General features: G+C 33.3%; 1 protein-coding gene across 13 annotated transcripts in view; it reads left to right on the forward strand.

The window, feature by feature from the left end:
• The window catches only part of LOC118191118 (serine/threonine-protein kinase tousled-like 2), a 558371-nt gene that overhangs the window by 449314 nt on the left and 93259 nt on the right, over nt 1–15798 (forward strand). For 11 of the 13 annotated variants that reach the window (XM_085819358.1, XM_085819342.1, XM_085819346.1 and 8 more), the window contains one exon: nt 10639–10723. In XM_085819358.1, the coding sequence (XP_085675484.1) occupies nt 10639–10723 (85 nt within the window). Of the gene's footprint in view, nt 1–8291; nt 9253–10638; nt 10724–15798 lie in introns of those variants that run through there. The other 2 variants (XM_085819386.1, XM_085819387.1) reach the window with 2 other exon arrangements.

The raw sequence follows: 15798 nt of genomic DNA on the forward strand, positions 1-15798 counted from the left end.
TTATTTATATCGGTTCGTTGATTAAGGACAGACGTATTAACAGTGTACTGCAGAGAACAAACTTCTTTAAATAAATTTGTTAACGAGAGAACATTATTAAAACAAATGATAACGAGTTTCTTTTTTGAAAACTAATTGTAATGTTTATCTTTTATTACGAACTCTTTTACTATTTCCACTTGAGTAAAAAGAAAATCGCAACGCGAAGAGTTTGACAGCGTTTCAGTATTGCAAGCGACATCGTCATATTTATAATACTCTTACGCCCTTATGGGTTTGTAATGGATTGAATGCGCACAGAACCGATGATAGCTTGATGAAATTTATTTTCTCAAAAGAAATAGTTTCGGAACTTTTCACAAAAGTACACACACGGTCTCATACTTCTCAGTATGACAGAGCACAATTAGTAGGTACCACTTACTACTTACACTGTACTCAAACTACTGAGAACATTAAGCTTGTACGGTGATCTAGGCTCTGAATTAAACTGAAAACTGATGCTCTCTCCGGTCTTATATAGTTTTAACCTGTCCGCCGAGAAATTTATCTTGGCTTTTGCTGGAACGCAAATACAGTTACATACGAAGCAGACTTATGACTTACTTTTTTCTGGTCATTAACTACTAAAGAGTTTTCTCCAGTAGATCGCATTAAAGTGCACTAGGCAAAGATATTTTCAAATAAATGGTACTTGGGAAGTACCAACACCCGTGGGCGAAGAAAATTCAGCTGCGTGAGCAGGCATATCTTAATACTTACGAAAGTAGGCGTTCATCATAAAAATTGTGCAGTGATAAGCAATGGCATTAAATTGAAGCATGCAGGCAGGTTCAGTGAGTTGTATGGCAAATGCAGGTGGTGAGTGCAATATAGCTAGTAAGATTACAGGATAAGCAATAATGTTCCAAGTTACACTTATGCCGAGATTATCAAGCATTCTGCTTGATGTGTTCCGGCTGTCATCAGATGTTTGCTCTTTGGGCGCTGAAAAGAGAATAAGTTCGAAGTGTGAGTCCAGAAGGGCAGGAGCTAATGGCGAAAAGCAATAATGAGACACCGGTTGCAGTTAAATAGGGATCGGACCAAAATACCGCCAAATGACAGCTACGTTTTGGCGACTTTTCAGGATTTTTCGCCAAATTTGGAGACAAAAATTAGTCGTCAAATCCATATTTAGCCTGGCAAGATAGCGCCCAGCCATTTACCTCTGTACACTGTTTTTCCAGCGATATTTTGCATTCTTGAGGCCTTTTGTGTTGCATTATACAAGAGAACCTACAATTAACATATAATTTCACCAAAAAAGCGACTTTTCTTCCAGAAGAAATCACTATGCGAAAAACTTGTAATACCGTTTATTGACAAAATGAGTTGCTAGACTATCATTTATAATTCATTAAGTCATTATTATACGTAGTCATTGACATTGGTGGTATCATTTATATTTAGCATTTTAGTTCCTTTTTCTCTGACTTACACTCTCAGAGAAAAGACTTGGATTTAGGTCCAAAACATCTGCTAACCTGCAATTCAGTATTAATTAATTAAAAAAAAAGTTCATGAATTTTTTCCTGTTTTATAGGGAACTCAAAATTGGATCTAATGCGAATAGTTTCGTGTCCATCAATTTTTCTGATATTATAAAGATAGCTCAAATGGTATGCAGACGCATCTCTGTCCATTATCGAATGATCATAACTGCATTTTATTTATTTATTTGGCTTTTCCCTTAAATGTGTTGTAGTCAAACTGCACTATGTCTTGGTTTAAACATATACTCTCTTGCGCAATGGTTAGCTAGAATGCCTGAGTGATAATTCTGCGGTCTTGCGTACTCGAAGTGCTGAGATTAAGTCCTGATCATACCACATGTGTTGCAGTGTGTGAAAGTACTTGATAACTAACAAACTGATGAAAATTGCATTTCGTTTTTAATTCGATTAATACTTTGATATCAATTTCATTAGCAACAAACAGCAGACCTATTTCGCATATTTTCCCACCCCCTTTGTTAGGCAAGGTAGCTTCGCACTTTTAAGATAATGTTACTGCTTACTTTTAAGAGATTGTGGAATGTTTCTGCTCGAGAATACGACCTCAGATCTCTTTCGACACGAAATTATTAACATGGCATATGATTCTAAATTATCAAAGCTGAAAACGTGAAAGAGATATCAAAATGGTGCAAAGAAATAATCTGTTTTGGGAATGTGCAATGTAGCCATTTTTTGCTTTGGTCATCGAAATCTAAGCTGGATTTCAACCTTCTACGGGGCCCACCAGCGGCCGAGCGGTAAAATCGCTGAACACTGGTAGTTCGGTCCGAGGTTCGAATCCCGCGAACGGGCTGGCTGCATGGGCGTTTTCGTGGTTTTCCCCATGTGTAACGTGTATACGAGCCAGTTTCCCTTAGAAAGTCCTCCACGAAAGGCATCCCTCCCCTTAGGCAGATAGCCCTAGTATGCTTTGCCGTATTCTCAATACACACAACCTTCTATGTAAAAATAATCTTCGGAACAACATGTTTATAGGATGTATTTTTTGTTAACTTCTCGTGTACTTAATTTACTCATTCATAAAACATTTTTAAAAGACAAGAAACGTTTCTTAAAAGATAAAACGTACTTGTAACTTATTAGGCTTACACATAACATAAACATAACCAACTATTTTTTACTGCACAATACATAGCTGCATTTTTAAGAACGTGAACAGAACTACCTGTTGCCATTTCTGAGTAAATATTCTCTCTAATTACAATAAATAACTTAAAATCATGCTTACACTTGCATATATGATGTAAACTTTGTAACATAGGGAAAAGGGCTGTACTCGAGTTTATAGAATTCGAAAAGCTCGACAGTTTTTTTTTTTAGTAGGTGGCATTGAGTAAACTGTGTTTGAAAGTGTTTCGAGTGAACTGTAGTATAATGTAATGTAGGAGTGTGCTGCAGCCTTCCTGGCTGATAATAATCGGTCTCGTGATTAACGCAGCACACCCAACACAGATTAAAACAAAAAATACAGTTAAAAACGTTCAATCAAAATTCCCAATATTGTTCTATTGTTATTTATAAAGTTCATCAAAACCTTTGCAAATCTAAACTCTTGTAAAAAACTGTATCTGGGTTTCTTCAAAGGCTTTCGAACGAACTGTGCTTGAACCCGGAACTTGATTGAAAAATCCGGCGATGTCACAGTCATCAACAAGTTTTTCGCGAGACCAGTTTCTCATTTTAGCTGTTAATACTTTGCAACATGCTGTGGTTATAGGCACGGCTGGAGTAACCATTAAAGGATATAAGCGCGTGTTTAGGACACCAAGTATGAGAAGATTTTTAATTGCCCATTCTATCATGGAATACATGGAGCAGCTAATCCAGGAATGAGCAAACTACGGCCCGCCGGAAGGTTCTACCCGGGCCGCGGATAGAATTTTAATTTGCCTCCGATCGGCAAATTAAAAGAGATATATCATCTCCTTTTCTACTTCGTTTAAATGTTATTTTTTCTCTTCCCTTTTTTCAAAAGATTGATGAGCTTTTTACTTTCTCTAGATGCAAGGGAAAAATCAATTTATCGGCAGTATCTGGGCTCATCTCAAAGCTTTTATACTAAAACGTTATCTCTTTGCTGGGTAGCTAGCTAAGAACGACTTGTCTCATTTCCCGAAGTTAAATTCAATACCCTCAGTAAATGAAGAAAAGTTTAAGAATTTTGAAGATGGCTTGAAAAAAGTGCATTTTGAGTTCGAACGCAGATTTCAAGATTTCAGTGCCATTCAAACAGAACTGGATATTTTTACCATGCTTTTCAACGTAAATCGTGAAGCAGTGAGGTCAGATTTGCAGCTTGAATTACTTGAGTTGCAATCTGACAATAATCTCAAGGAGTTGTTTCTAAATATGTCAAAGTTAGAGTTTTATAAATCATTATCAAAAGTTAGTTTCCCAAATTTAATATGTCACGCCCAGAAAATCAGTGCTATGTTTGCTTCATTTTATATATGTGGACAAATGTTTTCAACTATGAACCTTAGAGAGAATTATTTCAGAAGCAGACTGAGAGATGAGCATTAAGCCTCGTTCCTTAGAATCAGTACATCTCACTTTGAACCTAAATATAAGGAACTTTGAAAAATTAAATCCCAATTTCATTCATCTCATTAGCATATTCAAATTGTATTACTTGTACATTGTTTTTAAAATTTTAGAAAAATTTATCTTGGCCCGCCAAACTTTTTTTTTTTTTTTTCCCGATTTTTGGGCCGTGACCGAAATAGTTTGCCCATCTCTGAGCTAAACCAAAACCGAGAGAGATAAGGAATGAAGGAAAAACTGTTTGCCAAAATTTTTTAAGTGCTTAAGGCTTCTGAAGTCTTAATCCAGCATTGGTCATAGGCCTTTCTCTCTCACTGCTGAAGAATATACTGAATAAATGAATTTGTAAAAATAAATAAATTTAATAAAGCTTATATCATTTCATCCCAAGTTTTTTAGAGTCAACATACGACGGATACGAAGCCATTGCAGTAGATCCCTGCTATTTTTATGCATGCTTTACAAAACATAAAACAATAAAAAAATTCAGTTTACTCTAAATATGCAAAGTTAAAGAAACAACATTCAACAAAATTTACAGAAATGTTTAACTCAAATAAAAAACGGTATTAATATCATTAATTTAATTAAAATTATTGTTATTAGTGAATTAAATATTTTGATTACTAAGCAAGGTACTGTCATTTTATCATTTACCTACAAACCAACATTTTTTTTGTTTATCACTTATCAGATCTGAAGATTCTGTCTGCTTAAACCAGCAATCTCTGTCTGATAAGAATTGCCAGAGCTGTGGGGGGAGGGTATAAGATAAGAGTCATATAAACATGTCTCTTTTAATGTGTTGAATTCTAGAAGTCTGTTCTTGATGTACAGGCTTATCTTTCTAATGCTGAAAATTTAAATTCCTTAGTTGTGTTCCGAATATTCAAAATTTGAAAATTCATAAAAACTGCTTTCTTTTTTAAAACTGAAAATACATAAATAAATGAAAATTGCTGCTTAAAAATTATTTCTTGTAAAAGAATGGTTTCTTCATCAACCCCCTTACATTTTCTCTTATAATAGACAGCATATAATATAATCATAATACAAATAATTGCATATAAATAACTTTAAGATAGCATTTAGTCTAAGAATATGAACAAAAGTTTTGGAAAAAATACTTATTAGATTTATTTTTAGCCCAAAGGGTCGTTAGCCCCAAATTGATTATCGCCTTTTATTAAAGAAATTAAATAATGAAGAATCTGCATGAATGTATGCATGTTTCTCGCATGTGTGTGTGTGTGGGGGGAAAGGTACTAGAGCCATCAAATTTTGAATAACCTAATCCGCCATCCGAACATGGGCACCCAAAAACCTGAATTAAGAATTTTTTTAAAAATTATTTATTTATTTATTTTGTGTGTGTGTATGTCTATTTTATACTTTGTAAAACTTTAACGAAAATTTGATTTGATAACGATTTGAAAGCGAACAGTGGCTACACTGTGCGGGGGAGGGTTTGTCTTCAACTCGCGAAACTGTCTATCGGAAATTCTGAACATAGTGTTTTTAAGTATTTTTAGTCCAAAGGGACATTAGCCAAATGCTGTCGAAAGGTGTCTCAGTGTGCAAATGAAAAGAACGTCCCTTTAGAACGTAAACTTTCAGATGTTTTACATTTTTATTTTTTAAATTTTGTATTTGTATTATTATTTTGTAAAATTTTTCAAATGTAAACAAGTTTTCAGAAACGAAATCACAGCACAAAAGTTCCATTATATTTAATGGGATCGCTACGTTGGTGCACAGATACAATATGCTTAATAGTGGGCATAAAACCGCTAAACTCTTAAATGACATCATCTTAATTGCTGACTTAAGCAGACGGAATTTATTACAGGAAACAGGTTAGTTATTGATTTAAAAAATTTTATGTATTTTTTCTTTTATATTTCTTCCTTGCTGTATGTTAAGTTACAATTTTGAATTTTATATAAATTAATTATCCATTTCATAATTAATTTTTTGTAAGTCAGTGGAATGTTGATTTATGCGGTTGAATTGCCGGTGCATATTTGACTGTCTGCCTTAATCATCACTGAACCCCTGTAAAGTTTCCTCGACCCCCCATCAGGGGGTTAATAACGACCCCATATTTTGTAGCATTAAATTTCCAATAACATATTCCAAATAATCAACATAAATATCATATTATCAAAATTCCAAATGAATTGATTTGTATTTGGATTTTCGGAATAAATTGCTTTTATTTGAACTCAACGAGCACCAGTTATCAACCGGTTACAAATATTCAACCTTTCCTAAATAACTGAAAGGAGAGAGCAATTCTTTTTCCACACCAGATGGATACTAGCGTGTTTTTGCAGAGTAATGTTCAGTAAAAATTGTAGGGAAAAAAAAATCGGAATAAAAAAAATTCTTATTCTGTGTGTATCATCCCTACGGGGGCTCCTTGAATTCACTTCTGTGGACCCCTGTGCTTTGCTTAATTTACTTGCCGCAGCCTGAGAGATAGATACAGCAGGGTTGCCGACTCTGAGAGAGGGAGGGTGGAGGGAAGAGGCAGAAGGAGGAATGAGTGAGGATAAGGCCGTGGCGAAAGTTCTACATACACTCGCTTCACACAGCAAGTTTTTTTTTTTTTTTTTTTTCCCCTAAAAGAATGGAATGCGACGTCAAACTCCTCCCCCTTACAGAATCATGATAACAAGGGTTTCACACCTCCTTCATTCGATCAACTTGAATAATTCTACGAGTTTTAATTGATTGCAATTGAGAATTCTCTGTATAATAACGAGAACTATATAATAACACTATAGAATAACAGAAAAATCACTGTATAGTAACAGAACGATCCTTACTCCTTTTAAGCCGTAAGGAATACGTGTTTGCAAATGACGTGTAATATATGAAGATGTTTATAAATTTTATTTATATTTTTTCTATACGACGTGTAATATATGAAGATGTTTATAAATTTTATTTATATTTTTTCCATACGACTTAACGATAAAAAATATAATATGTTATTTGCAAATATATCTTTTGTTTGAAAAGAAAGATGTAATGTTTATTGTAAACATTTATGGCTATTTTAGTTAGTTTTGAAATCCAATCTTATCTATATTTTCCTCTCACCAAAAATATTTAATTGTTCTATATTTTTTTAATTGCATTGAATGTTTAAAATTATTTTGAGGTCTTTTTTTAAATCGATGTTTTCTAAATGCATTTCTTTTTGCCCCCGTACTCATAAATTATATACGTTATTTATTAATGGTAATGATTAATTTTATCTGGTAATTTGACTTGGTATTAATTAAACTGGTCTAATTAATAATTATTAATTAGCTCGAGCAATAAAATTTAATTATTTATAAAAGAATACTAAATTTATTTAGAAATTTTCATGTGAATTTTTAACGTAACTGATAACTTATTAAAGAATAATTATTGATTAGGCTGCTTTTATTATATGTTATATAAATTATGCACTTCTTATGTTTGCATGAAGTTTGAATTTAAAAATTTTTCTTAAACTTCCCAGTTATAGCTTATCTTAATTTTTTCTATTATTCTTCAGTGGTGTTCGGTTGGGTTTTATGATTCACGAAGTTTTAATATTTAATTCATTTCTTACAATGATTTATACATTTTTTGCTCTAAATATGGAAAAAAGGTAATCAAGAAAAAATTTGTAGTTATCCAGTCATGTATATGAAGCATGCTAATTTATCAGCTGAATTTTAACAAAATAAATTAAGTTGCAAGACAGCTAGTCGAAGCGTCAGTTTTGCTTAATTTCAAAATACCTTTAGTATTTTTGTTCATTACATTTGTTCACAGAAACATTCGAAAGCCCTGCTTGCAAACTGCCCACTCAACTAACTTAATTAACTTCTTTGAAGTTCCAAAAAATTGCAATTAAAATCGCCTCTTCGATACGAAATAGAAGTAACCCACAAAGTGAATGTTTCCAAGTGGCACGCCTCCGTACCTCGTTATGTTAATGAGGAAAACTAAGAAATAATTTTATTGTCGGAAGACCTCTGCTTATCCCGCAGTCCTTGGCAAAGAATCAGACATTTTCGTCACTAGAACGTGGGTTCAACAATACTAACACCCAAAGGACGCACTGCAGCTGCGGTAGTTTATATGCCTGTGTGTTCTAGCTTCCCTAAGCTAGCTAGCTACCGATCCGAACGTTCACTATCTATCTCTCTCTCTATCCGCACTCCCCTCCCCATCCGCCTTTCTTTCACCTCTCCTCTCATTCCCCCAGCCCTTTCTGTCTATCCCATATTCTCTCGCTCAAATCGGTGCGCGCTGTTCAACCACGCGCTAGCTTTGACCACTCGCAGAGGGATTGGAATAGCGAATTTCCCTTCTCTCTCTCTCTCACTCACTCTTTCACTCCCCCCCTGTTACTGCACTAAGGTATACGTAGTATGTCGCGCGTTGTTGCTTGGTGTGGTGGTAGAATTTTGCGCCTTTCGTCAAACTGATGGCGTTCCGGCCTGCTGCTATAAATGCAGCATTATTTCGAGTGCAATTATTCCTTTCAAAAAAATGTCCGGTCATTGCTGAATCGACGGGACACCACACTGTGGCAGAGCAGCGATGCTGAGGTAATGCCGCTATCGATATCTGTTTGTGCGTGCGTGTGTTTGTGAGAGGTTTTCTTTTATTTTTTCCCTTTCTTTTTTTTTTTTTTTTTTTCTTTCTCTCTATCATTGCGTCTGTCTATCTGTAGTTTCTGCTATCCCGACTTCTTCCCCCCCACACCTTCTTCCCTCGCCTGTATGCTGTCTTACTAGCAGTGGTTGTTGGGTTGGAAGGCGGTTGAGCCAAGATGGTAGCTTCAATCTGCTTTTACTGATGATGACTACTAGTAGATCATGCGATCGAGCTGTCGTGATTTTCCGCTACGGATTTTTAAACTCGGGCGTAGGCTTCCTTCCATCTTGCTTTTAATACGTGGCTCATGCGCCGGAACTTTTTTAAATCGGTGGTACCAATGGTTTCCTTTTTTTCTGTCGCTGTACTCAATCGACGGTCGTCGGTTCTCTGTTGTTAGTTCGTCAGCGAAATTTACCTCGTTTTGGTGATGTTACCCGTGCGATCTTTGATGGAAATAAGGAATGAGAGTCCAAAAATATGTTAAGTTGCAACAACACAAGTAAGTGGATACGTTGTTGTTCAATTGAAATAAAAATGTAGTGCATGAAAACACTGCTACTGAAGAGGCTGCTACAAATCTGCTCTGTAAATCACAACATTCTAATTAATAGTAGTGATATCTGAAGAGTAGATTTGTAGTTGCTATATGAAACACAATACTGAGCTTGATAAAAGTCAGTATGATAGAAAATATACAAACGAAATAGAGGTAACATATGAAAACCACAGTGTGATTTTCATGTGTTTTTTCAAAATGGTACATTTTCTGTAGATATAGAAATTATTGTAACTTGCTTGAATTTATTAAATATTCACAGTATGCTTACATTATATCCTTTCTTGTATAAATCAAACACAATACTCATTTTTATGAAATTCATAGTTGAACACACTATATTATACTCATGACTAAACAATACAGACAAGTTGTGACAAAGTTCTAGAAATCTGCTGCAAAATATGTGAAAATTCTAGTATAATTTTTACATATTTGTTAACTTTCATTTCTGCATATTGTTATATGCTACTATTAATTTATATAGTCAGATTTTTTTAATTAAATTTAAAAAATGGCTATATAAGTATATTATTATATATACAATAGCATAATTTTTCCCCTCACAGGACTGATAAAATGTAATTTTTGCAATAACTTCTAAATTCCCCCTTTTTTCTAATTCATAAAATGTAAATAGATAGTTAATGCTGTATGTATTAAAATAATTATTGAAATTTGTGGGAGATAATGCATACATTTTGTAGCTGTTTAATGAACAGAAATATCTTTAGATACACATATGCTAAGAAACTAATTATAATTTCCGAGTTATTTACGAACTTCGGAATGAAAAAAATTGCATTACAAAAAGTACTCTACAATTACTGTATTCAATCTGTTTTATGCAATGCAATGAACTTTGTGCATATGATTGAAATTAATAATTACATGGCTGCTTAATTAATTAAATATAAGATTTTGTTACTGCCTTATTTCAACATATGTAATTATTCAAAATTATTGGCAATAAAATTTCAGTCAAATCAGATGTAAAATTAAAGGCAGTGTTATCCTATCTTGTATTATTAAATACTACTTTAACCCTCTGAGCGGCACAGGATTTTAGATCTGTCATGAAAACTGATATTTAAACAGCATTTATTAATAGAGTTTGCATAATTACTTATTTTAGTCCATATTTTCATAAACTTACATTTATTAAGATGATATTTACATTATTAAAGAAAGTAAGAAAGCAAAATATCTTAAATTATAAGCCAATATATGCCAAGTAGTAAAACTTCTGATGAGCCGGTCAATAATGATCAGAGGGTTAATTAAGTGGTTGGCTTGAGCTTTAATTTGGATACTCATTTGCACTTTTAGGTGGGAAACTAAAGGAATGGATAATATCCATACATTGGATCCTCGAAAACACGAACTCCTTGAAGCGAGAATCATTGGAAATCGAGTGAGTTTTTCATTAACATTTTTTGAATTTCTGAAATATGTCATATTTATATAAATCTGCATTCTACATTAATGCACTACACTTTTTTCCTTATTTCGCTTTGCTATATTTATTTATTTTTAAAAGTACAGCAATTTGTTCTAAAAATAATATTGGGTTAAAATGGTCAGATAAAATAAGAAAATCTAGTTTATAGAACTAATTTTCAAGCTAGTTTACTTTTGTCAGTTAAGTGTTAATCATTGTTAATGAAAATTTGTTTTAATCAAGGTGAAGATAAGAAAGCTATTTTGAAGATTCATAATTTATACGCTACTACACTTAATACACCTTTGCTGCGTTTGATGTAGTGCAAGAAGAAGAAATGTTATTAAAATGTTCTACTAAGAGCTTAGCAATTTATTAAAATGAATGGTTTAAATAGCTTCTTGAATGCATAAAAATGATATAAATTGTGATTTCTGAAAGGTTCTAGCATATCATATTTATGGAAAAATTTTGCTTTAAAACTGTTGATGACATTATTTGATTGTTTTGACCTTGATATTGTAAAAGATATTTAACTGCGATTTAACAGCTTAATAATATTGCTATTTAACTACATAATAAATCATTGACACCTTTGTTTATTATGCGTCAAGACTTTAATTTTTAATGACACTTTTTTGTAGTGTGACATGTATTTTGTAATAAAATACAGAATTTGAAATATAACACAAAACTTTTTAAATGAAAATGTCACAATTTGCTTTATCATTATATGTTAGTAAATATTTGGAAATAAATTTGCGATTGAATTGCTTATCTTGTGTAAGCATGAAATGAAATGGTTTTGCGAATTAATTCTAAAATTCTAATATCAAGAAAGGGCTGGAATTGTATTTTGATATTACTGAGATTCCGTTATTTCAAAAATCATATATCAAGGAGTATAAGTATTTAAAATTTGATATTTATAAATCTTCTTTATGCTTAATAGGCTAGCTGTAGTCTTAAACATAATAGGCTTAGTGAGTATGGATAACTGTACTAAGTACTTGCAATATGAATACATTATATTGTTTCTTATAAATCAAGTACAGTACTCTTCATTACAAAAATCAGGTACCTAACATAGTAATTTTGGTCAGCGGTTAAAATCATTGCGAAAACAAATGCACAATGGCTGACTTGACAATGCAGGTCAGCCATTGTTAGTGTGTTTTATATAATAACTTTATCAGTGTAACAATATTAAGGTAATAATTTGTACTCCTTTTGTGGTTTAAATAGTAATTTTTTTTTTTTTTTTTTTACTATCATCTAGTTACATTATTCTGTAGTTAATAAACATAAATCTAAAGGCACTTGTTTAAGGAAAAACATAGGTTAGGACTTATTTATTATGGAAGGCCATAGATTTATCTAAGTTGTAGATATTAAACTTGATGGATGCTCTTTATCATTAAATACATTTTGTAACCTGTTTGAAATCTCTTAAATGTGTTAATATTCACTTGATTTGATTATGTTGAAATAGAAATATACACATTCATTAATTATTGCTTTTATACAAAATAAATATTTGATTCATATAAAGGGTATGTTTTAAGTTTGGTTATCTGACATAGATACACTGGTGGACAGTTGCTAAGGAAGGATCACAAACGGCTATATAACGCATAAAAAAGTAAATGTGGTTGGTTACCAAGTGATATAAAGATTACTAAGACATAACTATAAAGATAATTTATTGTGCTGTGAAATCCAGAAGGCTTTGAAAAGTGTTCAAGGGAAAAAAATGGTCATTTTGTGCTGAATACATAAAAGTGAAAAAAATGCAGTTACCGTCTGGAGGCATTCTGGCATAAGATGTCAATACAGGATTTGGCCATCATGGAGGGCAATGCAGGATTCCACAGTTCATGTCATGCTTTGTACAACATTATCCAGCAGCTGTTGGAGTAATATATCCCATTCCTTTATCAGTGGATGGATGAGGGTGACCTTGTTTATTGAGGGCATTGGCGACTAGCAGGATTCCTCTTCAAAACATCTCGAACATTTTCAGTAGGATTCAGATCTGGAGAGCGTGCTGGCCATACAAGACGTTGAATATCCTTATTCTGTAGACATTTCTGGACAGCGATTCTTCGATGATATGTTGCATTGTTGTTCAGGAAAACAAATTTATCACTGACAGCACCACAGAACATGCAAACATGAGGCAGCAGAACATCGTTAATGCATTGTTGGCCAGTCATAGACCCAGATGGAAGCACATAGAGTGACATACATCATGTTGATCATGATCGCAGTCCATACCGTGCTACTACGTGTAGGCTAGTGGTCCTTTCCTGTATGTTTGCCAGTCTGTATGCTGTAGCACTCTGTCATCCACAATCAGTTGTCGTCCTTAATCAGATGAGAGAATGAACCCACTTTCATCTGAGAATACTACACAAGCAGGTTAGAGTTGACTTTCGGGTACCCCTTGTATTATCACAAAGTTGTTGTTTCATTTATCACCAAGTTGTCGTATAATTTATAGTAACCTGAGTAGTTGAATGTTATGGAACCCTATTATGATGTAATTGTTTGCATTATTCTGGGAAATTTTGAATCATGGGATATTTTGCAAGGGCTTTTGTGGTGTGTGTTGCTTAGGAAGTGCGTTGCTTGTTTCATTGTTTAGATGGTACAATAGCTGAATGTAGTAATGTTAATTTGAAGTTTCTGTACGATTTGGAATGAAAGGGGAAAAGTGCATTAATTGACTGGTGTGTAAATGAAGGTTTATTTACAGCTATTTTCTGGACAGTTCGGAATTACGTAGTATATTTTTTACTCTTATTTTTGTGAATTTATGTGGCATCGCCGATATATGGATTCTAGTTCAGATAATTTGAGGAAGTTTTTGGATGCTGTTAAGGAATTTTGTGCATCACAGACTGAAGACGAACGAATTTCTAAATAAGGTAAGTGAATATTTGCTTTGTATAGTGCTTAAATGCATAACAAGTTTTACCTTTTTTATGTTATTTTATTGTTTGGTTTAAAATGTAGTTCAATGAGATTATGTATTTTTTTCTTTGCCTCTACTGTAGAATTGGGTGCTTCTTTGACGTTTTAAGTGAAAATATATCGATGTGTACATGGACAAACTCAGGGAATAGTTTGTGCAATTCTCTGATTTTTTTAAGTGAAAATAGTGGGTACCCTAAAATATACTTTTACCCACAAGAATAATCATCTTCCTCCCAATTGTTGTGCTAATGACACCATTGCAAACGGGCGGAACGAGCGAACAAGTTACATCTAGACAATGGAACAATGGGATACATACAACAGGACAGTGGGCATATAATCCTTCTTAATGCAAACGTCTAGTTACATTTTTTCAGATATTCGCTTGTCAGTAACTGATTTGCTTACCTCAGTAGCTGTGTTGTGCTAGTTCTTTTTGTCAGTAGCACTATCTACCTACGTTCTATAGGTGTCAAACTGACAACACGACTTGCCCAGTGATATTTATGATACGTTCAATTTGTTTGAAATGATTTCCGAAACAACAGTGTGGTTATGTCAAATTTTTTAGCAGCATCTATTATTTTTGCCCTTCTTCAATCTTGCCAATGATATGGCTATGCATAAAATCATCCAAGTGATGTCGGGATGACATACCAAAAATTGCAAGTTCGTCAATTCGTTCTTTCCTGTTAAATTTTGCTTTTGAACAACAATGCTGAATATGCATCAAATCCTTTATACCTCATATCAGCGCTGTCGTGATGAACGTCTCCGGCAAACATCCCCTCCCCCTGAAAAAAAAAAAAACATAATTATAACATGAAATTTTTACACTTGTCCTACCATATCTAATTTTAATTATTATCTTATTACAAGCCTTAAAGTTTGTATCTTTACTGGCATGAATATAAATTTTTTTGTGTGTGTGCGTGCGTGAGTGAGTGTATTTATGTTCGGCTCAATGTTTGTGAGTAGCAATTACAAGTCCCCACAAGTACTAATTTCTAGACTTTTTTTTGTTTTGTTTTGTTTTTGTTTTTGTGTGTGTGTGATGAGGTTTATAACGGCACTGAATCCATGTTCTACCAAATAGAAAGATGGGAAAGCAGTTAACAGCTTCTGTACAATAACCCATAATGCAGGGTATAAAATTGGGATGTCTTTTTGTAAACAGAATTTGTGGAATCCTTGATCAAATATTGGTTTAAGTTCCCAATTTGTGGATATTTTAATAAGCTACTTCTGTATTAGTATGGATTTATCTGTGTTTGGGATCTGAGTTTGTCCACACGCAAAAGGGTTCAACACCCATTCGGGAATATCCAAGTGAAGAATGTCTTCAAATTTTGGGTTCAGGCCTGCATGAAGAGCCGTTAGGTGTTGACAGTAAGCAAGCAAATCTTCATCTCTATTTTTCAATTTTGAAAGATTTGGAAACTGAGAGCATTCTCCTCTTCCCAAGTTTTGTTTGTACAAGAAAAGTTTTTACGTTAACTAACGTTAAGGAATTACTATATTGAAAAATGGAATATATAATTTTTTCAAAAGAGATCAATTTTATTTAAATATACTTACTAACAAAAGTACACTATCTGCGTAACAATTAAAAAAAAATGCAACTATACCAAAACTAATGTTAAGAGATTACTATATTGTTAGTACAATAACTAATATTATAACTAAACCTTAACGTTAGTTAAGTAATCTCTTAGCCAACGTTAAGGGATTACTATATTGAAAAATGTGATGTGTACTTTTTTTTTCAAAAGAGATCAGTTTTATTCAAGTGTACTTACGTAACAAAAGTACACTATCTGCGTAACAATAGAAAACATACAACTATACTAAAACTTCCAACAATACAAAACTTCTTTCTGTCCAAGACGGGGAAAATTTGCTTATACACTTCGTATGAGCATCACATAGAACAAAATTGTTGATTAGATGTACGATGTACGACTCTTTTACAGTTTATACTTTATATTGTATGCAAGTTAGTGCATGTACCAGTGTTATTGCGTTCCTATATAAACCTGTTTTGGGCAGTCTGTCTTGCATCATGCCAT

This window comes from Stegodyphus dumicola, chromosome 1 (assembly GCF_044657685.1).
Source record: "Stegodyphus dumicola isolate Sdum_Otavi_A_Nest chromosome 1, ASM4465768v1".
In the NCBI taxonomy this organism is placed as follows: Eukaryota; Metazoa; Arthropoda; class Arachnida; order Araneae; family Eresidae; genus Stegodyphus; species Stegodyphus dumicola.